This window comes from Nannospalax galili, unplaced genomic scaffold (assembly GCF_000622305.1).
Source record: "Nannospalax galili isolate Female #2095 unplaced genomic scaffold, S.galili_v1.0 scaffold3591, whole genome shotgun sequence".
Lineage (NCBI taxonomy): Eukaryota > Metazoa > Chordata > Mammalia > Rodentia > Spalacidae > Nannospalax > Nannospalax galili.
Genome location: NW_008328722.1, coordinates 35,874 through 61,407, shown reverse-complemented (window position 1 = coordinate 61,407; position 25,534 = coordinate 35,874). Strand labels below are relative to the sequence as shown.

General features: G+C 40.4%; 1 protein-coding gene across 1 annotated transcript in view; it reads left to right on the top strand.

Annotated features, from left to right (window-relative positions):
* The window catches only part of Dync1li1 (dynein cytoplasmic 1 light intermediate chain 1), a 50,675-nt gene that overhangs the window by 18,266 nt on the left and 6,875 nt on the right, over positions 1–25,534 (top strand). The window contains exons 3-8 of the mRNA XM_008829236.3: positions 7,938–8,054; positions 8,697–8,927; positions 12,101–12,270; positions 15,939–16,032; positions 21,266–21,401; positions 22,106–22,217. Of these exons, the coding sequence (XP_008827458.1) occupies positions 7,938–8,054; positions 8,697–8,927; positions 12,101–12,270; positions 15,939–16,032; positions 21,266–21,401; positions 22,106–22,217 (860 nt within the window). The remainder of the gene's footprint in view (positions 1–7,937; positions 8,055–8,696; positions 8,928–12,100; positions 12,271–15,938; positions 16,033–21,265; positions 21,402–22,105; positions 22,218–25,534) is intronic.

Genomic DNA, 25,534 nt, shown 5'->3' with positions numbered 1-25,534 from the left:
AATTTATTTATCTATCTATCTATCTATCTATCTATCTATCTATCTATCTATATATATATATTTTTATTTTATGTGTCTGAGTATATTGCCTGCGTGTATGTAAGTGCACCCGCGTCAAGTAATGCCTGCAGATATCAGAAGAGGGTGTTGGTCCCCTGGAACTGGAGTTATAGACAGTTGTTAGCTGCCACGTGAGTGCTGGGAATTGAACCTGGCTCCTCTGCAAGAGCAGCCAGTGCTCTTAACTGCTGAGCTATCTCCAGCAACCTCCCCTGCTTTTTTTTTTTTTTTTTTTTTTTGAGATAGCAACTCACTCTTGGTTCAGGCTGGCCTGAACTCTGTGCAGCTGGGCTGACGTCAGATTTGTTGCCACCCCCAGCCTCAGTCTCCCTAGTGCAGGGATTACAGGTGTATTTGACCACCATATCTGGCTTTCTCACCCCATTCTCATTGAATCAGAAACATGGGCAATGGGGCCCAGCAGTCTGTGTTTTAACAAGCCCTCATGTGATTCTGACATGTGTTTGAGAATATTTTTACATGGGTGCACTTAATGTACATGCAGGCAAAATACTCCAACACATAAAATAAATTTAAAATTTTTAAAGATTTCTTTATTCTTATTTTATGTGTATGAGTGTGTGTATATGCATGTGTGTCCCTGTTGCCCACTAGGCATGAGATCCCCTGGAGCTGGAGTTACAGACAGTTGTTAGCTGTCATGTAGTTACTGATAACAGGACTAGATTCTCTTCAAGAGCAGCCAGTGCTCTTAACTGTTGAATCAACTCCAGCCTGGTGTTTGAGGACTCTTAATTAGTGAAGGGAATGGCAACATTCCCTGAGAGCAGTAAACTCTGGTGTGGTGATAGCAGGGGAGAACTCTTCCACTTGAAGATAGCACTTGGAACAAGGAAGCAGCTGTACTCTAATGATAGTTGCTAGAATCTACGGTAGTGAGTGCAGTGGAGGTCAGAATGACAGTATTTTTGATGTCTTGAATTCAGGCCCAGAACCTGAATTAGGAGTTTATGCCTCGAACAGGTAAAGTTAGAAGTTAAATAAACCAAAAGGAAGGCATAAAGTTGTTATTTAAAAAAAAAAAAAAAATCACCCTGTATGCTTTTAATCCCAGAGAGGCAGATCTCTGAGTTCAAGCCCAGCCTGTACTACATTGTGAGATCTAGGCCAGCCAGGCTGCATAGTTAGACCCTGTCTAAAAATAAAATAAAATAATTCAGGGATTGGGAGTTTAGCTTTAGTGGTTGAGCACTTGAGGCCTGGGTTTCATTCCAAGCACAGGAAAAGTACAAATCAACCACAATAGCATTATCAGAGATAGTCATATTATCAATGATTATTTCTAGGTTCACATTTTCTATAAGTATATATATATTTTATTCAGAAACATTTACATTAAAGTGACTTGAAATATTAAGAAACAAATATAAACTCATTTAATTTTTGTCCTTTAAAAGTGTTTTTCACTTTTTTCAAATTGAAAAATAAATTGTATATATTGTATCCAATATGATATTTTGAAATAGGTAATATTTTGGGGACTGGCTCAGTCAAGGCAATATCTTTATTCTTTATAACATGAAAATGCTGTAATCCTAGCACTCTGGAATGCTGAGGCAGTAGGCTCCTGAGTTCCAGGCCTGCCATTAAAGAAGCAAATGAGGATTAAAGGGAGAAATCCTAGGTCATACAAAGAGTAGTTTTACATAACAACTGCTTATTTTTTAACTGCTTTTTTTTTTTTTTTTTTTTTGGTCTTTTTGAGACAGGCCTGGAACTCACTATGTAGAACCAGGCTGGCCTTGAACTCACAGAGATCCGCCTGCCTCTGTCTCCCAAGTGCTGGGACTACAGGCATGCATCACCACGCCCAGTTTAACTGCTTTTTAAAAAAATTATTTAATAACCACATGATTAGAAGAAGAATTTCTTTATAACAGCATTGACATATTCAATAACAATTTCCAGAGCTAAGATGCATCTCTTTTCAGAATTGGCTATAAATTTTGGGGTTTACAGTTGAATTAATACAGTTATACAATATTGTACTCAGTATAAACCCTATAAGACATAAAATTGAATGACGTTTTAACCTTTAAAAAAGATCTCCATTTCATTATTTAAATATACTGTTTCATACAGAAAAACTCATTTTTAATGCAACTAACACTTAGATGTTTGCACATGCATCTCTAATCTCTTTTCTTTTTTTTTTTTCCTTTGTCTTTTTGAAGCGGGGTCTCCCTGTAGCCCCAGCTGTCCTGGAATTCACAAAGATCTGCCTGCCTCTGCCTCCCAAGTGCTGGGATTAAAGGCATGCGCCACCACACCCAGCTACATCTCTAATCTCTATATATCTGAGTATTACTAGCCACAGTTAGTTACTTTCTGAGATCCTTGGTACCTAAGCATGGATATAAATTCATCAGGTAGATTTCAATGGTAATGTTTTTCACATCTACTAACTAACATGAAGCAAATTTTTATGCTTCTTTCTCAAATATAACTCATTTATTTATTTATTTTGTGTGTATTTCATACAGAACATCCCAAACAATCTTATTCATCTATATGTCCATACCCCAAGTGACACCCTTCCATTCCCACCTCACCCCCCACCCCCCGACCCCGGCTGGAGCCAATATACACTGTCGTCCCTGTTATTGTCTGCTGTGTTGTCAGTGCCCCCAGCCATTCCCCAGTGCTTATCCATCTGCTGAGTCTAGTCAGCCTATCTGTAGTTCCGGTTTTAGGAAGATCAGCTGTTCCTCATCTAGCAACAAGCTGTTGCCAATATTCCTTTAGATAAGATTGGGGTCTGCTGTTCATTTTCCCAGTTCTATGCTGGGTTACTGTCTGGGAGTCTCTTGGGCCACCCTGGCCAACCACTCAGAGGAAGGTATCTCCTGTCTAGCATTGTTTCTTGTTAATGTAGCCTTTAGCTATACACTCTTAAAAGAATTATATTGTTCCCTTTAATCTTTGGTTATACTTTCCTTTTGGGTGTTTAAGACCATGCAGTTGGCCCAGATAAGCCAATTTATTTTTACTCTTAAGGTCCATTGAGGATCTGTTCCTCAGGGGTCACATGGGCTTGGGAGGAGCCCCTGGCTCCTTTCTTTTACCGGTTCCATCTATGTGAAGGTAAGTCAAAGGTCCTGCTTGATGGTGGCTGACTTCACTTGGAAGCATGGAAGAAATGTTTCCTCTGAGTTGATCCTCCTCTTTGTAGACTGGACACTGGTTCAAGTCCATCTGGTGGGGTCTCCATGCCCTCCCTGATCAAGAGGACAGGTGACTCACCACATTAACTGCTTATTTTTGTGGATTAAGTTATTTTTAATTATTATTTTTATTTTATGTGTGTTAGTGTATTGCCTGCACGTATGTAAGTGCACTCATGTCGTGCAATGCCCATGGAGGTTAAAAGAGAGTGTTAGATTCTCCTGGAACTGGAGTTAGCCACCATGAACCTGGGTCCTCAGCAAGAGCAGCCAGTGCTCTCAGCTGTTGAGCCATCTCTTCAGTCCTGTGGATTCAAGTTTTATGAAGTGTGCATTGTAAACTTTGTTGATTTACATTAAAAATAGTTTATTATTTTTATTTTATGTGTATGAGTGTATTACCTGCATGTATATAAGTGCACCCATGTCATTCAGTGCTCGAGGAGGTCAGAAGAGGGTGTCGGATCTCCTGGAACTGGAGTTATAGACAGTTGTTAGCCACAGTGTGGGTGCTGGGAATCAAACCCAGGTCTTCTGCTAGAGCAGCCTGTGTTCTTAACTGCTGAGCCATCTCTCCGGCCCCTGATTTACATTTTTAAGGCTGGTTATCATGTTTTTCTTAGGCTACATGGCATGGTGTCTGTGGGATAATGGGCTCATTTGGTGCCCTTTTAACTGGGAGAACTTCTTCCAGCCCACAGCCTGTCATAGAGTAAAGGCTGTAGGAAATGTATATTCCTTCTGGTTTCTAAGGTAGGCTTAGATATTTTAAGAATTTCCATAGCTCTCCTCACATGGTGATTTAAATTATTTCACTGTGAGAATCTAATGCTCAGCCTCCTGGGTGACTAGGTATAAATTTTCTTTGCTTATAGTTTTCAAACAATTACAAAACCAAAATTATGTTAAATACCATAAAACTATATAGAATTAGGAGAAATCAAATTAGTAACACTAATACAACAAGTAATGTTTTAATATATTCCATTTTGCAACAGTTAGCTTTATTTCCAGTTTAAGCATGATGGATTATCATGGGAATTACTGTTATTATTGTAGATAGTACTGCTTTTAATCTAATCTGTCATTTTGATGGGCCAGTTTAATAGTGTACTATAAAAATAGTACTGAATACTCACTCATTTAATTGCCACATTCTCTTTTTAAAAATTAGATAAAATTATATATGTTTGCTGTGTACAACATGATGTTTTGGAACATACCTTGGGAAATAGCTAAATCTAGGTAATGAGCATGTTTATTGCTTCATGCAGTTGTCATTCTTGTAAAGAGAATCTTAAAATGCACTCTGGCAAATTTGCAGATAGATTGTATGCTGCTTTCTGGAATTCATCACATTGAACAAAAGGGCTCTTTAACTTATTCTGCTTTCTACCTAAAATTTTGTAATCTTTGACCAGCATCTCCCTCATCACCACCCTAACTCTAGAGAACTACCACTGTACACTCTACTTCTGGGGATCAGTTTCTTTATATTCTGCATATAAGGGAGATTTGTGTGTTACTTGTCTTTTAGTACCTGGCGTATTTTACTTAACATTGTGTCCTCTTAGTTAATCTGAGTTTCCACAAATGTTAGGATTTCTTTTCTTATGACTGTATAGTAGTCTATCATGTTTTCTTTTTTGAAGCAGGGCTGGTGTAGCCTAAGCTGACCTCAAACTCCCTATAGTGCTGCAGCTGACCTTGATCTCATGATCTTCCTGTCTCCAGGTCCCAAGTGCTGGAATTATAGGTGTGCAACACTATGTATGGTTTTACATTTTCTTTATTCATTCAGTTGTTAATGGGCTTTTAAGTTGGTGTTATATCTTGACCATTGTGAATAATGCGGTGGTGAACATGGCTGTGTAAATATCTTCCCAATATACTGATATGATTTCTGTTGCATATTTTTTAATATCAGGTTTAGATTTTTTTTTTTTGGTCTTTTTGAAACAGGATCTCCTGTCCTGGAACTCACTATGTAGACCAGGCTGGCCTTGAACTCACAGAGATCCACCTGCCTCTGCCTCCCAAGTGCTGGGACTACAGGTGTGCGCCACCACGCCTGGCAAGTTTAGAATATTTTTTAAATTTATTTTTATTTTATGTATATGAGTATTTTGCCTGCATGTATGTAAATGTATCTGTGGGTACAATGCCTATGGAGTTACAAGCTGTTGTTAGCTGCCATGTGGGTGCTAGGAACTAAAGCTCCATCCTCTGCAAGAGCAGCTAGTGCTCTTAACCATAGAGTTGTCTCCCCAACCCTTAGTCAAGTTTTTGATTGCCCACTTAAGGTTATATTTACTGATAATGAAATGTTGGGAAATGATTCATGGAAAGAACCAGTCTTCCCACTACAGCTGAATATGATAGTCAGTGCTTTAAGGTACTTTCTTTTGAGGGACCAAGGGGAGGTTTGAGGTTTGTAGTATAGACTGACTTTGAACTAACCATGTAGCCCAGATTAGCCTTAAACTCATGATTTACATGCTTCAGCTTACCAAGTGCTGGGATTACAGGCATGCACTGCCATACCTGGCATCTGGAACACTTTGTTGTTGTTTTATAACTTTAATTAGATTTAATTTACTTTTAATTTTGTTTGTTTGCTTAATTGATTGGTTTTTATTTTATGTGTATGAGTGTCTTTCCTGCGTGGTAAGTGCACCGTATGTGTGCAGTGCCAGTGGAGGTCAAAAGAGTGTGTTGGATCCTCTAGAACTGGATATGGACAGTTATTAGCTACCATATGGGTGCTGGGAACCAAACCCAGGTCCTCTGCAAGAGCAGCCAGTGCTCTTAACTACTGAGCCATCTCTCCAGTCCCTTATTTTATTTTTAATTATATGTATGTGTCTATGTGTACGTATGTGCACAAGAGTACAAATGCCCTTGGAAGACAGAGGTGTTGGATTCCTTGGAGCTGGGGTATCAGGAAATTGCAAGAAACCTGGTATGGGTGCTGGGAACCAATCTTGTGTCCTCTGCAAGAGCAGTAGGCAATCTTAATCACTGCGCCATCTCTCTAGCCCCTGGGAACACTTTGTTTTGAGTTTGGCATGCCCACGTGTCCATTCTCTTCTCTGTTCTGCCTGTGTCACCTGACACCAGAGGATTAGAAACACCAGTGCTTATGGCTATTGTGATCTTAGGGCAGCATTCAGGTGGTCGTAGTTTAGAAGACCTATGGCATAGACTTCTTTTTTTTTTTTTTTTTTTGGTTTAACATGAAAACAAGAACTTAAAAAATTAAAAAATTTTTTATGCATATGAGTGTTTTGCCTGCAGGATTATAAGTGTAACACGTGTGCAATGCCTACAAAGGCCAGAAGAGGGTGTTGAACCCTCTGGAACTAGAGTTATAGATGGTTGTTAGCTGGAACTGGAGTTATAGATGGTTGTTAGCTGTCATGTAAGTGCTGGGTATCAACCCGGTCCTCTGCAAGAGCAGCCAATGCTCTTAACCACTGAGCCATCTTTTTAGTTCTCAAAACAATTTTTTATTTTTAGACCAGTTCTCATGTAGCCCAGCTGACCTTAAACTCAACTTGTAGCTGAGGATGACCTTGAACTTCTGATCTTCCTGCCTCTAACCCCTAAGTGCTGGGATTATAGACATGTGCCACTGTGCGAAGTTTGTGTGGTTCTGGGATGGAACCCCGTGCTTTGTGCATGGTAGGCGAGACTCTTATCACCTAAGCTAGTTCCCAGCCCCTAAACTTTTTATATCTGTGCCAAGTTTCAGTCACGTGATTTTTCTGCCATTAATATTTTAAGGCTCCTTCTTATTTTTGTCTGTTCTATATTCTTTCTATCTTTTTTCTTTCCCAACCTATTCTATCTCCAACCCCCATGTTTCTTGTGGTTAAGAACGATCTTGGTGAGTGTCTCTGTTCCTTGTCCTCACCACTCTGATGATCCATCTATTCTCCATAACGTGTGCATAACTCAAACCAGGTCAGTGAACAGTCTTCCCAGGCCAGGAATGGGGACATTCCTGTAGTCCAGCTGAGGCAAGGGGATCATAAGTTCGAGACTAACCTGGGCTACCGAGTGAGGCAGTGTCTCAAAAATCTGAAAGAGGGGAGGGCAAGTGGTTCTGTTACTACCCTTGCCTCTGATTCTTGGTGTACTCAGTAAACATGCCTCATTCTGGTATTTATTTATTTATTTATTTATTATTATTTATTTTTGGGTTTTTTTTGAGGCAGGGTTTCCTGTAGCCTCAGCTGACCTGGAACTTACTATGTAGACCAGGCTAGCCTCAAACTCATAGAGATCCACCTGCCTCTGCCTCCAAGTGCTGGAACTAAAGGCGTGTGCTATCACACTGGCCTTCATTCTGGTCTTTAAACAAAGCAAAAAAAAATGTGTCTATGCCTGAGATTCCTCAGACTGAAAGGCAAGAAGGAGAATCTTTTGATCCTTGTAAATTAAACTGGGAGATGTAAGGAAGCCATGGCATCCACTTTATCACCCTGGCCACACAGAAGGCACCATTTGTCACAGGATGAAATAGGAGTACTGGGAGGAGTCTTTGATGCTACGGCTGTCCAGCCCTCCTCCATCGATTACCTTTGTGGTCAATGCCGTTTCAGCTGGCTTTTCACTTAGTGCCAGAAAGCGCCCTTGGTCCATACAAGAATTTAAAAGACTTTTCCTTTTCCTTTTTTATGCATCTAGGTGAAGATGGAGCTGGAAAAACAAGTTTAATAAGAAAAATTCAGGGAATAGAGGAGTACAAGAAAGGAAGAGGACTGGAATATTTGTACTTAAATGTGCACGACGAAGACAGGGATGGTGAGTATCACGGGTTTGTAATGTCAGCCTCCTGAAGTCAGCTCTCAAGTGCCCTCTAGTGTATCATTCATTGTTAGTAGTTCTGAGATGCCATGTGGGTCAGTGGAAGTTATCCACAGGCATACTTTGATTGATTTGGGGTTGGAGCTCATAAAGTGTGATTTTTGAACATCTTAGGGTACTCTGATGCGCAGTGTTAGCCTTCTTGCTATCCTTAGAGAGTCTCAGTTTTGAAGTTCATTCTCCCCCAGAGTGGTGATGATTTGCTGACCTTTTCAGCCCCTTGTTTTCCGATAACAGTGTAACTGGCCATTCTTTTCTTCTATAGGTCACAGTTCTTGTTTTTGTGTATGAGTTCTTGAATAATGTAAGGCTCTATATGCTGATGATAAAAAGAGAAATATGCTCTTTAATCTCTTGGCCTTGGTTAAAGAATTTGAAATAGAGGATCCTCTGATCCTGCAGTTGCCTGTTAAATAGTTTTAAGCCTTTACTAAATTGGCAGATGTGATCTAAAATGGTTGAACTTGCTCAAAGCTAACAGACGTCTCCTAAGGAAATGCTCTAAAATCCCAAGTAACATAGTTGGACGATTAAATGACTTAATAGTGCTGCCTTGGTAAATTACCTTGTCTCCCATAGATCAAACAAGGTGTAATGTGTGGATCTTGGATGGAGACTTGTATCACAAAGGGCTCCTCAAGTTCTCGCTCGATGCCCTTTCTCTGAAGGACACTCTAGTGATGCTGGTTGTTGATCTGTCAAAGCCCTGGACTGCTTTGGATTCTTTACAGAAATGGGCAAGTGTGGTTAGAGAACACGTGGACAAGTTGAAGATTCCTCCTGAAGAGATGAAAGAAATGGAGCAGAAGTGTAAGTTGTCAGGAGACATTAGCATGAGCTTCAGAACCAAGTATCTTAGCTGCCTCTAAAAATCACTAGAATATTTTTTTGCTATAAATACAGTTTAGTAAGAGCAACATAATGTGACTACTGTTTTTGAAATTTAATCTGAGTGGTGTGCTCGGTTTTAATGTTTAATATACATGATGGTAAACTCTTTGGTAGACACGTGTTTTCCTTTAAAAGAAAATTTATTTATTATTTTTGTTTTATGTATTTGAGTGTATTGCCTACATGCATATGAGTGCACCCATGTCATACAATGCCAGAAGAACTCAGAAAAGAGCATCAGATCCCTGGAACTGGAGTTACGGATGGTTGTTAGCCACCATGTGTGTGCTGAGAACTGAACCCAGGTCCTCTGCAAGAGCAGTCAGTGCTCTTAACCACTGAGCCATCTCTCTAGCCCCAGCACATGTTTTCTTTTTGCCAAGAGGCTGTATATGTTCATTTTGAAGTCATTTTTAAGGGTAAAATTTGGCTCCTTCTTCAGTTCACTTCTAGCAGTTTCATGACTAGTAATCTTGTCAGCTCTGTCAACATGAAATATGTATGCCTGAAAAGAATGTAACATAAAGAAAAATATATTGAGTGCTTTATTTTTTAAATTTTTTGTTGGGGCTGGAGAGATGGCCAGTGGTTAAGAACACTGACTGTTCTTACAGAAGACCTGGGTTTGAATCCCAGCACCCACATGACAGCTAACGACTGTCTATAACTCCAGTTCCAAGGGATCTGACAGCCCCTTCTGTCCTCCATGGGCATTGCATGACACAGGTGCACTTATCTACATGTGGGTATAACACTCATACACATAAAATAAAAATAGTAAAATATTAAAAATTTTTTGTTACATTTCATTTATTTTATGTGTATGACTGTCTTGCCTGCATGTATATTAGTATACCACATGCATTCAGGGTCCGTAGAGGCCAGAAGAGGATATCAGATCCCCTGGAACTAGAGTTACAGATGGTTGTGAACCACCCTGTGGGTGCTGGGAACCCAACCCAGGTCCTCTGTAAGAGCAGCCAGTGCTCTTAACTGCTGAGTCATCTCGCCCGCTGGAAGCTGTTTTTATTGTTTGAAAAGTACATTGGGGGAGAAACACAGTGTCTCCTTATGTAGCCCAGGCTGGCCCCAAACTCGAATTATTTCTGCTTCTGCCCACCAAGTGCTGAAACTATAGTCATGTGCCACTACACCAGTCTGTCTCTAGGAGCTTTTACCTACAGTTTTTCTTCATGGATGACCATTGTCTGTGGAGTTGTGTTTCCGCTCCCTTCTCCAGTTCGTGCTTATGCTAGAATGGTAGTTCTCTGCCTCTGGTCCTTGGGCTGGCAATATTGATATCAGTACAGTAGGAACTTGCCAGAAATATAGATTCTCACACTTATTACTCCAGAAACTCAGTGTGACTGTGTGTGCGTGATGTATGGTATGTATGTGTTTGTGTGGATGTGTGCACAAGAATACCTGTGCATGCATGTGTGTGCATATGTGCATGGTGTATGTACCTGGCTATGTGATGTGTGCATACAGGTGTCCATGCATGTATGTGTCTGTATGTGAAGGACAGAGTTTTGATGTCAGGCACTTTTCTTTATTGCTTTCCACCTTATTTACTTATTTATTTATTTATTTATTTATTTGTTTGTTTGTTTGTTTGTTTGTTTTTCTGAGACAGGGTCTCCCTGTAGTACCATGTGGTGACCTGGAACTTACTGTGTAGACCAGATTGGCCTTGATCTCACAGAGGTTTGCCTGTCTCTACTTTCTGAGTGCTGGGATTAAAGGCTTGTGCCACCATGCCCCACTGTCACCTTATTTTTAATTATGTGTGTGTGTATGTGTTGTGGAGGAATGTGCAGGTGTGAGTGCATGTACCCACATGCATGGAGTCAGAAGAGGGTGGTGGGTCCCCTGAAATTGGAGATATAGGTAGTTGTGAGCTGCCTGTGATGCTGGGAAATGAACTTGGTCTTCTGCAAGAACAGTATGTGTTCTTAGCTGCAGAGCCATCTCTTCAGCCCAGCACCTTATATTTTGAGACAGGGTCTCTCACTGGACCTTGAGCTCACATATTTGGCTAGGCTCGTTGGCCAGTGAGCTCCAGAGATTTACTTGTTTCTGCCTCTTGAGACCTGGGATTATAAGTGCACACTACTTGGCCTTGCTTTTATTTGTGTCCTAGGGATCTGAACTCAAGTTCTCATGCTTGCTGAACAAGTACTTTACCAACTTAGCCACCACCCCAGCTCATGTTAGAAACTTTTAACTAGGCAAAGGAATTGTAGACATACCTGATTAAAATCTGTGCTCATGCTGGGCATGGTGGTTCACACCTGTGCTCCCAGAACTCAGGAGATTGAAGTGGGTTTCTAGGCCAGCCTGGGCTAACAGCAAGAGCCTCTCACAAAAGAAAGAAGCACCCAGCTGGGTGTGGTGGCTCATGCCTGTCATCCCAGAACTTGGGAGGCTGTGGTGGGAGGATTGCCACAGGTTTAAGGCCAGTCTGGGCTACTCCTCCCTCTCCTTGTGCTGGGATTACAGGTGTATTCTGCCGTGCTCACGTTAGCACTATGTTTTAAACTGTGGGATTCTTTTTCTGCCATGTTTAGTTTTCTTTAATCTTTACAGGGTCTTTCCCTTAAGAGAAGGCAGAGGGCCAGAGCTTTAGTGTGACTTGTCTGAAGGTTGTGTGTGTATGCATGCGTGGGTGCATGCGTGTGTATGTGTGTGTGAGTGTGCCATGGCATGTATGTGGAGGTCCGAGGACAATTTGCAGGTATGTTTTTCTCCTCCCACCATGTGGATCCTAGGGATAAAACTCAGGTCATCAGGCTTGGTGGCAAGTGCCTTAACCACTGAACCATCTCTTTGGTCCCCAAAGTCTTGTAGAACTAACTGACCCTACACCAACCGCGCACTCTGTAGAGCCATCAGTGTCAGTCAGTGTGAAATTGTGCTGCAGAATTACTAATGTGGGCCCACTCTTTGTATACTTTTCTTTGACATAGCTTTTTGAAGTAATTTTTTGTTTCTTTTCTTACACGACTGTCTCTAAGCCCCAGTAAAATATATTTAGATTGTGGCAAAAATAGATGATGCAGTTTCTAAACCGTGTTTACTTTGATTTGCAGTGATTAGAGACTTCCAAGAGTATGTGGAGCCAGGAGAAGACTTCCCAGCTTCTCCTCAGAGAAGAAACACTGCTGCACAGGAGGGCAGAGACGACAGTGTTGTTCTACCCCTAGGTGCCGACACACTTACACATAACCTGGGCATTCCGGTACTAGTAGTTTGTACAAAGGTCAGTTTGTTTCCTGATATTCTCACTGAGGGACTGATCATGGTGGACAACTGTTTTAGTTTTTTTGGATTAGTTTTTCTAGATGATTTTTTAAAATTAATTTCAAATTCAGTGCTCTTTAATTGCCTAACCATCTCTCTAGCCCCCCCCCATTTTAAAATTTTTTTCAGACAGGGTCTCAGTGTGTGCCTAGGCTGTCCCCACACTCATGTTCCTCATATTTTGGTCTCCTGAGTGATGGAATTACAGGCATGTGCTACTATACTCAAAGTTTTGTTATCTAAAAATACAGTTTATTTGAAAGAAAATGTTATTTCAAATATTCTGTTTGTGATTGAATTTCATTTTCATAATTTCAATTAGACTTTGCTGTACCATCAGTTTCATAGAAATAATTATAGGTGAAGCCCTAACTTATTTTTAATAAAATAAAATACTTTCAGCATTACATTTCGTTATATTAATCCCCTAGTGTCAGAAGAGTTATTTTTAAATGAATGTAGCCTCCCTCCCTCTAGAGCTGGGATGAAACCCAGGGCCTTGTACATGCTAGGCAAGCACCTTATATAACCCTGAGCTGCATCCACAGCCTGAAACTGACTCCTGAACACCTTGCAGTACCTATTATGTTGTATTGATAGGCCATTATTCAGAGCTTCTTTTTTTATCATTTATTAAAAGGCACTGACAGAATCACTGTTTTCAAAATTCTCTTAGTTTGCCAGGCATGGTACACACCTGTAATCCAGCTTCTGGGGGCAGGAGGAGCACAAGTTCCAGACCAGCCTAGGCAATGGAGCCAGACCTTGTCTCAGTAAAACAAAACAAACAAAAATTCTGTTAATTTAGTTCTTTTGCTGAGTACGTTCTGTAATTAAAGGATATTTCCTTTAAGAAACAACTTATCTGTGAAATTCATTTTCTCCCCACTTGGTCCTAAGCAATGTGTTCTTATATGTGTACATCATGGAACAAGTAAGGAGATGTCAGAACATAAACCATTCTCTCCTCTCCTCTCCCCTCCCCTCCCCTCCTCTCCTTTTATTCTGTTGCAACACAGGGCCTTGCAAGTGCTAGGCAACTGCTCTGCAGCTGAGCCACACTTCCAGAATTAGTGTAAGCCCTTTCAAGGCCTAACATTGTTAGTGTTTTTAAATAGTATGGAAAAGATGTATATAATGAAAAGAGAGTATAGAATTTATCCATTTTGGGATGAAAATGATAAAAATTTAAAAACCTGACTTAGGTTTTACTTTAAATTCTACACAAATTATCATTAACTAAGAAATGGGGTAGCAGCATTTAAGTAAGTTAAAGTATATTATCTGCTTTTCAAATGGTGATTCTAGTGTAATATATTGCTACATTTTTTTCTCTAGAACAATATTTTAAATATATTAGAATCCTTGTGATTCATTTATGTTTGACGAAGAGCTGCTTATAGGCAGATGCTTCTTTATTTTATAACCACAACCTGGTTTATAAAAAACCATTTGTGAACTGAGTGTGGTGGTGCTTACCTTTAATCCCAGCACTTGGCAGGCAGATGCAGGTGGATCTCTTATGAGTTCAGGCCAGCCTGGTCTACATAGTAAGTTCCAGGCCAGCTGGGGCTACAGAGAAGCCCTGTTTCAAAACACACCCCCCCAAAAAAAACATGTTTCTTTTTAAAAAATATTTTATTCAATTTTTTATGCATATGAGTGTATTACCTGCATGTGTATTAGTACACCTGTGTTGTATAATGCTCAAGGAGGTCAGAAGAGAGCATCAGATCCCCTGGAACTGGAGTTATGGATGGTTGTTAGCTGCCATGTGGGTGCTAGGAATTGAACAAATGTAGTGGGAAGGAAACAAAGACATACCACAAAGTGTAGGAGCCTAAGGAATGTATGTCCTAAAATGGATGCAATTGTGATTCAACTCCATCACTTTAAAGACTGAAAATAGAAGGACTGGCAGAGATGGCCCAGTGGGTACAGGTGTTTGCCACCAAGCCTGACAACCTGAATTCAATCCCAGGCCCCTCATGGTGGAAGGAGAGAACTGATGCCTACAAATTTTCCTCTGATCTCTGTACATGTGCCATAGCAAGCACCCCCACTATACAAAATAACGTTTTTAAGAGCAAAATACTAGAGAAAAATTTAACCATTTACTGGTAAGGCATATCCTCTTGTATTACTATAATATTGATGAAATATTTTTGATTAAACATGTTGCCAAATTAAAAAAAAAAAGAGTAAAAATGGGGATTCAAGGTGATTTTTTTAGGTGTTGGGCCCAGACACTCTGATTTCAGTTAACTTTTTTAGAGAGTGAGGGGCTGCTGGGGATCAAACCTCAGGTCTCACACATACTAGGTGAGCACTGTAACTGAGCTAAATCCCCAGTTTCTGATTTCAGTTAAAATCCATTTACTAAACTGCCATGCTTCACCAAAAAGTGCCATTAAGTCACAATACAATAAAGTGTCTTTAGTCATTTGAAATGTCACTTGATATTCCCTAAAATGGGCAAATAGTTGTTCATGATCATACAGGAAGACTATTCTTGTTTGTTTTTGTTTTTGAGATAGGGTATCACTATGTAGACCAGGCTGGTCTGGAACTTGCTATGTAGACCAGGCTGGCCTTGAACTCACAGAGATCTACCTGCTTCTGCCTCCTGAATGTTGGGATTAAAGGTGTATGCCACAATGCCTGACCCCAAGAAGACTATTCTATAATGTATGTATGTATATATAACAAAAAAAACTAAAATAAAACTTGACCCCAAACTAATGTTGGATATAATGAACATTATTAAATGTTTATTTTTTTATATTCTACACCTTCAGTTTGGAAGGGTTTTAGTGAAGATGTTGGATGTCATAGTGTTTGAATGTGCCTCCTTTGTATTTTCTTTAATGTTTTTCTGTAACAAGGCAGAATTAGAACCGTCTTGTTAACTGTACAGATGGTGTTTCACGGCTAGTTTGTAACCCCTCACTTTGCCATGGTGCGACTGTGGTGAGGGTCATTGAAGCCCCATAAAGAGATGTGGTCAGTGAGGACCACAGGTGGAACAGAACAGAGACAGAGGGCAATGGAAACTGTTCTCTAGAGCAAGACTAGAGCCAAGACTAAAAATCATTCATTTTGGGGAGCTGGAGAGATGACTCAGTGGTTAAGAACTCTGACTGCTCAAAGGACTGGGGTTTGGTTCCTAGCAGCCACATGGTAGCTAATAGTTCCAGGGGATCTGACACCCTCTTCTGACTTCCATAGGCATTGCATGACACAGATGCTCTTACATACATGTACACAAAACACTCATGCAAATAAAATAAAAATAAATAAAAATTGAATTTAAAGAAATTTGGGATATAGGTAGCTGAATAGCAAGTATAATCACTAAATATAAATAAGCCTGTCTTGTTTCTTCATGGGCTGAGACTTTGTCCTGAGCATTTTGGTCAGACTGAGTATGACACAGAGGAACTAGTGCTGTATAGAGGGGACCTCTGCTCGTATTCCAGGTCCTGCTGCTGGGACATCATAGCATAGTGGTGATTGATTATGCACTCCCATCTGGAACTGAACTGTTTGATTGTTTAAATTATTCTGTTGAATTTCAGTTGTTTTAGGTTATTGTAATGTTATTTTTAAAATGTTTTAACTCAACAGTGTGATGCCATTAGTGTGTTGGAGAAGGAACATGATTACAGAGATGAACATTTTGATTTCATCCAGTCACATATCCGGAAGTTCTGTTTACAGTGTATCCTTTAACAGCACACCTGACCTGTTTTGTTTTCCCAAACACAGTCATTATGATGGACTTCAGAAATTCTGTAAACATTATTCCTCCTGTCACTGACTCTCAGGTCACGTATATGTGGGTATTTTGAAGTATATTTACTGACATCAAAGGATTGTGCTGCTCTACTGAAAACCTGGGAGATACAAATGGAAGCGAATGGGAGAAAACAGTTTATTCAAGGCCAGCCCTGAACAGAATTGAGGAGGTTTTTCCGTTCTCAAATCTCTGATCTTGGAAGAGGGCCTCAGTGGTTCACAAAAGGGGCCAGTAGGAGAATAAGCAAGAAATCCCATGGTGGGTGGATGCTTGCTTGCTTTGTTTCCAAGCCAGCTGGGGCTACAGGGGGACCCTGTCTTAAAAAGAAAAAAAAAAAAGATTAGGGAAGAGGTTGGGAGAGAAGGCAAAAGTAATGGCTCCCACCTGTTCTACCACAGTATGAAGGCAAATATTGAAATATATAACTTTGATTTGTTGTGTTTAAAGTATGATGTTTAAGAAAAACAATGACCAGGTTTATGTGGAAAATTCTAATGCAATAGTATTATGGACCCACCTGATTAAAAAACATTCATGCCAGACATGGTGGAACATTCCTCTACTACCAGCACCTTTGGAAGTTGAGGCAGTAAAGAATTTGAGGCCAGCTTGAGCTATATCCTAAAACCTGTCTCAGAAAACAAAAAATGTATTCATTTATTGGGAGTGAGTAGTGGGGTAAGATCAATCTTTAGGTTTGTGTTTTTAATTTACTTAATGTGTTATCTTCTCCATATACAGCCTAACTTTCAGAATCAAGTTATGTTAATTTAAGACCTATTAGCATGGAACATTCTATGACAAGGATGGAAAATCTGCTTTTGAAAACCTGGGTTGGTGCTAGGCGTGGTGGCACACGCCTTTATTCCTAGCACTTGGGAGGCAGAGGCAAGTGGATCACTGTGAGTTCCAGGCTAGCCTGGTCTATATAGTGAGTTAAGGCCAGCTGGGGCTACAGAGAGACCCTGTCTCAAAAAGGCCAAAAAGAAAAAAGGAAAAAATGGGTTGGGGCTAGAGAGATGACTCTACTATTAAGAGCACTTGCTGGTCTTCCTACAGAGGACCTGGGTTCCGTTCTCAGCACCTACATGGCCTGTAACTCCAGTGCCTGAAATCTGATGCCCTCTTCTGGCCTCTCTGGGCACTATGTGCACATGGTGCCCTTACATATATGAAGGCAAACACTCACACATAAAATGATAAATCTTTAAAAAAAAAAAACCTCCTGTATTATTTTTATGTTCCTAAGTTGGGAAACATGTCATAGAGAGTATTTCTAATCTAGGTTGCAAGGATTAGATGAGCTAGTGAGTGACATTCACAACTGAAGAGGAAATGACTTTTAAGATAATTTACAGTGAAAACATAGTTTCACCTTGAGTGATTGTGTTAGGAATAGGACAGTAATAATCAGTCCTGCACACATTCCTGCTGTCTTAGTTTACACACTATCTCCATGGATGGGCATTAATTAAGACACCTACAGAAGACCTAGTTTGGTGCTGCTCACTTCCACTTGTGCCCTTTTATTCTGTTCATGGCCCTTTCTGTTCCTGTGTCTTACAGTTGAGTTGTGCCTGGGTAGATGGCACTTGTCTGCACAGCATCGTCAAAAGAAAACAAAAAGTGGCAGGACTGAAGTAGGTGTAAACAGCCTTTGTTGTTATTTTTGAAAAATAGAAAACTCAAGAATAGTCTCTTAAACAGTTCTTTCAAGTTACACTTGAAAATGTAGATGTAGAAATTTAATCAAGGCAGAAGCTGTCTACTAAAGTGGAGACTTTAGGGCCATTTGATTTAAAGAAAATACAGAATGAGGAAAGTCAAGGTAGTGAAGCATGTCTGTCAGTAAAGGCAGCAGTTTCAAGTCCTCGTTACTTAAGTTTTAAAGTTTTTTCATTGCAGTACAAACATTTAACTTATAGAAATATTCCAAATTATTATAAATTGGTTCTTCTGAGGAAGGGTAATTCAGAATTCACACAGTCAGGTTTTTAAAAATTATGATTTTGTTGATGCCAAGTTATTTTTAACAGTATTTTAAATTTATAAATCTAAGGCCATGTTCTAGAAAATATTAGTATCCTGGTAGGAATACTTTGGGCATTTAATGTTGGCCTAAGTTACCTCTTTCTCAGGAACATAGTAGCCAGAGCAGGATTGTCCTACCGGGAGGTCATAACATTTGTTTCTGAGTTTTGTTTTGGTTTCGGGTTTTTGAGACAGGGTCTCGAAGTAGCCCCAAATGGCTATGAAGACCAGGCTTGCCTCTATACCACAGAGATCTGCCTGTTTCTCTCACTATATCATCTGTCAGTGGTCACAGAACTCTTTTCCTCAAACCTCTTGATCTTTTAATCCAACATGGCTTTTAGATAAAAAGTAGGGCTTACATGAATTAATACAACCTCATGAGAGGTAGGGCTCTTCCAAATTTTAGCCATGAATCTGCTTTTGCTTTGGGTCATGCCTAGAGGTTTCCTGATTGGCTCACCTTTTCACAGCGTTGGCCTTCCTGTTACCCTTTCAGTGAATTTCTTAAGCACTGTTCTCCAAATCTTTTTTGTTTGTTTTTGTTTTTGGCATAGGGTCTCCCCATAGCCCCAGCTGACTTGGAACCCACTGTGTAGACCAGGCTGGCCTCCATCTCATGCACACCTATTCTAGGCTTGTTTTCTTAACTCCTGGGATTAGTAAAAACTGTAAGATAATAGTACAAACCATTTTTATTCAAAAGACAGGTTAATAAAAAAACAAATTTCCTTATTTAAAAAGTTTTTTATGGGGCTGGAGAGATGGCTCAGTGAGCAGTTAAGAGCACTGGCTGGTTCAATTCCCAGCACCCACATAGCAGCTAACAACTGTCGGTAACTCCAATTCTAGGGGAATCCGATGCCCTCTTCTGACCTCTGAGGGCACTGCATGACACACGTGCACTTACATACATGCAGGCAATACACTCAAACACATTAAGTAAAAATAAATAAAAATATTTTAAAAGTTCAGAGATCAATGGGAGAAGTTCCCAGGAAAGTCAGACTAAACCAGAATCAAAGGGCAGCAAAGTCAGTGCAGGGCAGAGTTCTGGAAGATGTTTCTTTTAAAAGTGAAATTAATGAAGTTACTAATCATTTAATGTTTGAGGAGAAGTGTAAATATTTTGAGGGCTATGTGTGTATGTGTATATTTTGAGAGCTATCTTGTGTGCATAGAATTAAATGGATGGTAAGTAGATAGATAAGCAAATGATGAAAAACAGTAGAGAAACGTGTACATTCTTTGAAAAAAATGAGTTTGAGAGCTCATAGTTCAGCTGTGCCTGTTTTATATATATTTATATACTAAAGTCACACCCAAATCTAGAATCTAGAGGTTGGAAAATGTGTGTGTGTGTGTGTGTGTGTGTGTGTGTGTGTGTACGTGTGTGTGCTTGTGCAGAGGGCAACTTAAGAGTAGGTTCATGTGGAGCCCAGGATTCGAACTTGGGTTGTAAGACTTGACAGCCAGTGATTTTACCCACTAGACTATCTCACCAGTCCTACAACAAATTCTTTGTGTGCGATAGTATATGTGGTATATTTGGGTGTATTTGCCCATGCATGTACATACAAAGGCCAGAGGAAGACACTGGGTGTCTTCTTCTGTTGCTGTCTACTTTACATTTTGAGACAAGATTTCTCACTGAACCTGAAGCTCACTAGTTTAGCCAGGCTGGCTAGCCAGCAAACTCCTGGGATCCACCTGTCTCTGCCTCCCAATGCTGGAGTATAGGCAGATGTAGCCATGCCCTGCTTTTTCATGGGTGCTAGGGATTTGGACTCAGGTCCTGTTGCTTTCACAGCAAACACTCTTAGCCACTGAGTCATCTCTCCAGCCTCCCCTGCCTCCTTTTATAAGACAAGGTCTCACTATACAGCCCAGGCAGGCCTCAAACTGATAATCCTCCTGCCTCAGCCCCCTCAGTACTGTGATTCCAGATGTATACCTCCATGCCCAGCATCTTCATTGTGCTGTAAATATAGTAGTGGTTGGTCTCAGTTTTACTAAATTTACCCTTCTGAGCTTCATAAAATATCTACTTTTTTTTTTTTGTTTGTTTTTTTGAGACAGGGTCTTCCTGTAGCCCCAGCTGGCCTGGAACTCACTGCGTAGACCAAGTTGGCCTGGAATTCACTATATAGACCAGGCTGGCCTCAAACTCATAAAGATCCGCCTGCCTCTGCCTCCCAAGACTGGGATTAAAGGCATGAACCACCACTTCCAGCCTATATCTACCCTCTTAAATTAAATTATGTAAGGATCATTTAAAATTTTTTATGTGTAGGACTGTTTTGCCTGCATGTATGTATATGTGCCACATGTGTACCTGGTTTCAGCAGAGGCCAGAAGAGAGTGCTGGATCTCCTGGAACTGGAGTTACAGATAATTGTGAAGCACCATGTGGGTGGTAGGAACTGAATCCAGGTCCTCTGCAAGAGTAGCCAGTGCTTTAACCACTGAACCATCTCTCCAGCCCCTGTAAGGATAATTTTATTTTCTTTGTAGTCCATATGTATTTTTTACTTTTGAAATTCTTCTTTTGAGCCGGGGTCTCATGTCTCACAGGCTGGCGTCAAATTTTCTGGATAACCAAAGATGACCTTGAACTTCTGATCCTCCTGCTTCTGCCTCCAAAGTGCTAGGTATTTTACGTTTGTTAATTTATTTATTAATTTATTTACTGAGACAGGGTATCACTATATAGACCAGGATGCATGGAACTCACAGAAATCCACCTGACTTTGCTTCCTGAGTGCTGGGATTAGGTGTGAACCACCATACCTGGCAATTTTTTTTTTATTATGTGTGTGTGTGTGTGCACTCACACATATGCTACAGTGCACATGTGGATGTCAGAGGACAACTTATGGGAGTCTGTTCTTTCTACCCATTATGTAGTTTCCAAGATTGAACTCAGGTTATCAGGCTTGGCAGCAATCCCCCTTACCTGCTGAACCATCTCACCACATCCTAGAAATTCTTGATAACCATGTTATGTACCTTGGAAGTTTTCCCTTAAACTAATGTGCATATATGTGTACAGGTTAAGCTGAAAACACGTTTTTATGGTGCCTGTTCTTGAAATCATATGATTTTCCTTAATGGGATCATTCAGATGGTGCAGCACTCATTTACACTTCAGTAAAAGAAAACAAGAACATAGACTTAGTATATAAATACATTGTTCAGAAGCTGTATGGATTTCCCTATAAGATCCCCGCTGTTGTTGTGGAAAAGGATGCAGTATTTATGTAAGTATATTCCTAAGCATAGTTTACCCTGCACTGTTGATGAATCAGCATGTTCAGTTTTGAGATGGGACCCGGAAGCTGCGTATGGTGAGTGGGTGGGGATAGTTTCTTTATAGCCTGTCTGGACTTGTTTATCATTGTCTTTCAGTTTTGCTGGTCTTTTTGAAACTCCTGTACTGTTTTAGCTAAATTGTCTATTAAGTGCCATATTAATATATCTATGTATTCCTCAATTGATTATAACAGAGGATGACCAAATGTATAATGTGGACTTAGTTTTAAGGCTTTTTCCAGGAGGGGCTGGTACAGTGCTTGCCTAGATTGTATGAAATCTGGGTTTGATCCCTAGCATTATGAAAGAATTAACCTAACTCAGATTCAGAGGTAATAATTACTGCCCGCCTCCAAAAAAACTACAATGACATTTAAAACTAAAGAATATTGATAACCACTTCAGTAGAAATTAATAAAATAAAAATCGGATATTATAATAAAAACTAATTGGTTTTCCATAATTGGTCAAATTGACTTTATAAAAATGTACCTGGAGGGCTGGGGCTGTAGCTCAGTGGTAGAGCACTTGCCCTGCAGGCAGAAAGGCCTAGGTTCAATCCCTGTGTTCCCTCTATCCCCCAATAGTTCTTGGATTAAATGAAAATAGGACAGTGTCAGTGCTTGAGAGTTTTATGTGCATGTCTTTCCAGTCCGGCAGGGTGGGATAATGATAAGAAAATAGGAATATTACACGAAAATTTTCAGACATTGAAAATAGAAGATAATTTTGAAGACATCATAACTAAGCCACCTGTCCGGAAGGTAAGTTGTTTCGTTTTGTTTTGTTTTATTATTTTGAGACAGGGTCTTCCTGTAGCCCCAGCTGACCTAGAACTTGTTATGGAGACCAGGCTGGCCTCAGTCTCACAGAGATCCACCTGCCTCTGCCTCCTGATTACTGGGATTAGAGGCGTGTGCCATCATGCCTGGCTGGAAAGGTAAGTTTTAGCAAATAGTCTGAATATCTAGATTTGTTTAAGTGGCAGGGTTCATTCATAACTTTAAGATTGCAGGAAGAAAGACAAAGTTCTCCTTTACTGTCAGGAGAGTTGCTAAGTATAATCTGGGCATTTAAATGTGTGATTCACATAAGGATTGGCCTTACTTAGCAAACTGAATCAACTATTCATTCAGTCACTGCATCTTAGTCTTTGGCATGTCTGTGTTCTCAGATATCAATGCCAAATCCATTTCTAATGCGCTTTGCAAGTTGAAACTTGGTGACAGTGAATATGTGGATCTGAGCAGTTAGACTGCATAGAAGCTGTGAACTTTTGGAGTCTACAGCTCTGTCCACAGCCATGAAAACATTGCTAAAATGCTTTTCTTCCCTCTACCCCTTCAGGCAGATCTTGGATCTTTGCCACAGTTACTAGTTACTAACATTGGCTCACAGATATTCAAAACCTTCCAGTTTTGTTTAATTTTAGTCTTGACTAACATTGTATTCTGTGACTGTTAAATCAGATGGCAGAAGGTACTTTTCTTGTGTATTAAACTGTACATATATAATGCTCAGTAGTTAGATGCAGATGTAGATGTTTCTGAAAAGTAATATAAAAAGAAATGTTCATATAATATTTCTCATTCACAGCCGGGCGTGGTGGCGCACACCCTTAATCCCAGCACTTGGGAGGCAGAGGCAGGTGGATCTCTGTGAGTTCGAGACCAGCCCGGTCTACATAGTGAGTTCCAGGCCACTGGGGCTACAGGGAAGCCCTGTCTCAAAAAGACCAAAAACAAAAAACAAAAAAACAAAAACAAAAACCAAAAAAACTTCTCATTAACTTAATCCAGCATTTCAGGAAAAATTAATTTTGATTTAGCATATATTATGAGCCTTACTTAATTGGAATATTCACAGTGCAGGGTATCTATCTTCTGTGTGGGTAATAGGAATAAGTAATAAGAAAAGTAAGTAAGCTGCTGGGTATGGTGGTGGTGCACGCCTGGTCTACATAGCGAGTTCCAGACCACCTTTGAGACCCTGTCTCAAAAAAAAATAAAGATAAGCTCCAGTGAAAATCCAACTAGCATGTTGCTTTGGTTTGGCTATCTACTGAAATGCGTACACCCACAAAACAAAACCCTATGAACATTTCCCCTTTTTTTGGATTATGTGTATGCATCAATGTGTGCATGTGTGTGTGTGTGTGTGTGTGTGTGTGTGTGCGTGTGTGTGTGCGTGCGTGCATGTGTGCATGAGTGCAGTTGGCTGCAGAGGCCAGAAGAGGGCATCAGAGCTAATGGAGTTGGAGTTACAGGTGGTTGTAAGCTGCCCAACATGGGTTCTGGGAACTGAATTTGGGGCCTCTGTAAAAGCAGTATACACTCTTAATTGCTGAGCTATCTCTCCAGATGCCCTACCAAAATTCATTCTGTTCAGGCACTCTTTATGTACAGAGCACTAACTAGGAAGGGGGAGGATGTAATAATAAACTAATATGGGCTTGGAGAGATGACTTGGCAGTTAAGAGCACTGGCTGTTCTTGCAGAAGACCCAGATTCGAATCCCAGCACCCACATGGCAGCTAACAACTGTCTATAACTCCAGTTTCAGGGGATCTGACACCCTCTTCTGACCCCCATGGGCATTCCATGACATGGATGCACCTACATACATGCAGGCAATACACACGTATACATAAAATAAAAATTTTTAAAAAAATTAATACATAACTGGGCCTTGTGCCACACACCTGTAATCCCAGCACTTGGGAGGTGGAGCTAGGAGGATTGCCACAAGTCAAAGCCAACCTGATCTATATATGAGTGCCAAGCAGACCTGAACTATGGAGTAAGATCCTATCTCAAAACAACAACAAAACACTAATACAAGGTCTGGAGAGATGGCTCTGCAGTTAAGAGCACTGACTGCTCTTGCAGAAGACCTGGATTTGGTTCCCAGCACCCACATGGCGGCTAACAACCATCCATAACTCCAGTTCCAGGGGATCCGATGCCCTCTTCTGACCTCCATGGGCATTGCACGACACTGGTACACTTACATACATGCAGACTATATAATCATTCACATAAAACAAAAAAATAAATTTAGCCTGGTGCATGCCTTTAATCCCAGCACTAGTGAGGCAGAGGCAGGCAAATCTCTGAGTTCAAGGCCAGGGAGACCCTGTTGCAAAAGACCAAAAAAAAGGAAAAAAAAATTAAAAAAAATACATAGGTTGTCTATCAAGTGATGAAAAAGGCTATGGAAATAAATAGGGTATGGGAGATGGACTAAGAAGACTGAGCTCTGGGGATGCTGTTTTAGGAGTAGCTACTCATGTGGTGCTTGGGGACAGAACCCAGGCACTCACATACACTAGGCAAGAGCTTTGCTTCTGAACTACACTCCCAGCTGAAACAGTCTTCCTTCCTATCAGAGTATCTGGAATAGTCTTAAAGGCGAACAGTCTGAAAGAATATGTGCTCCAATGTGGGAACATGTGAAGACCAAGAAGCTGAAAAGAACTGTGAGGCAGGCAGGTGGAGATAAGAGGCAGCATTAGAGCCTGTGTGACTTTATCTGTAGGCTGTAATAAAAGGACTTTGTATTTCATTTAGAGTGAGATGACTGACTGGGTAGTTTGAGTAGAGGAGTGATGTAATGTGAACTTTGAAAGGAGCACAGAGCCGGGCATGGTGGTGCATGCCTTTAGTCCTGCACTTGGGAGGCAGAGGCAGACGGATCTCTGTGAGTTTGAGTCCAGCCTGGTCTACATGGTGAATTCCAGGCCAGCTGGGGCTACAGGAAGACCCTGTCTCAAAAAGACAGAAAAAAAAAAGCACAGGCCCCTGCGGAGGAAATAAACTGGTCACATACTGTACAACAATGCAATTTTCTTACAGTTCCTTTTCTTAATTATTTCATTAGTAGAAGAGCAATTGTATTTTTATTTCAGGTAACCAAGAACAAGTTATATTCACCCCACTGAGATATTCCTGAGTCATGTAAAATACTCAGCTGCAGTTTATCAGATTGAATAAGACTGGTTAATATGCCTATGGCTCTAGGGTTGAGCTGTTCAATAGAGTAGTCACTGGTCAGGAATGGCTTTTAAATGTAAAGTTAAATT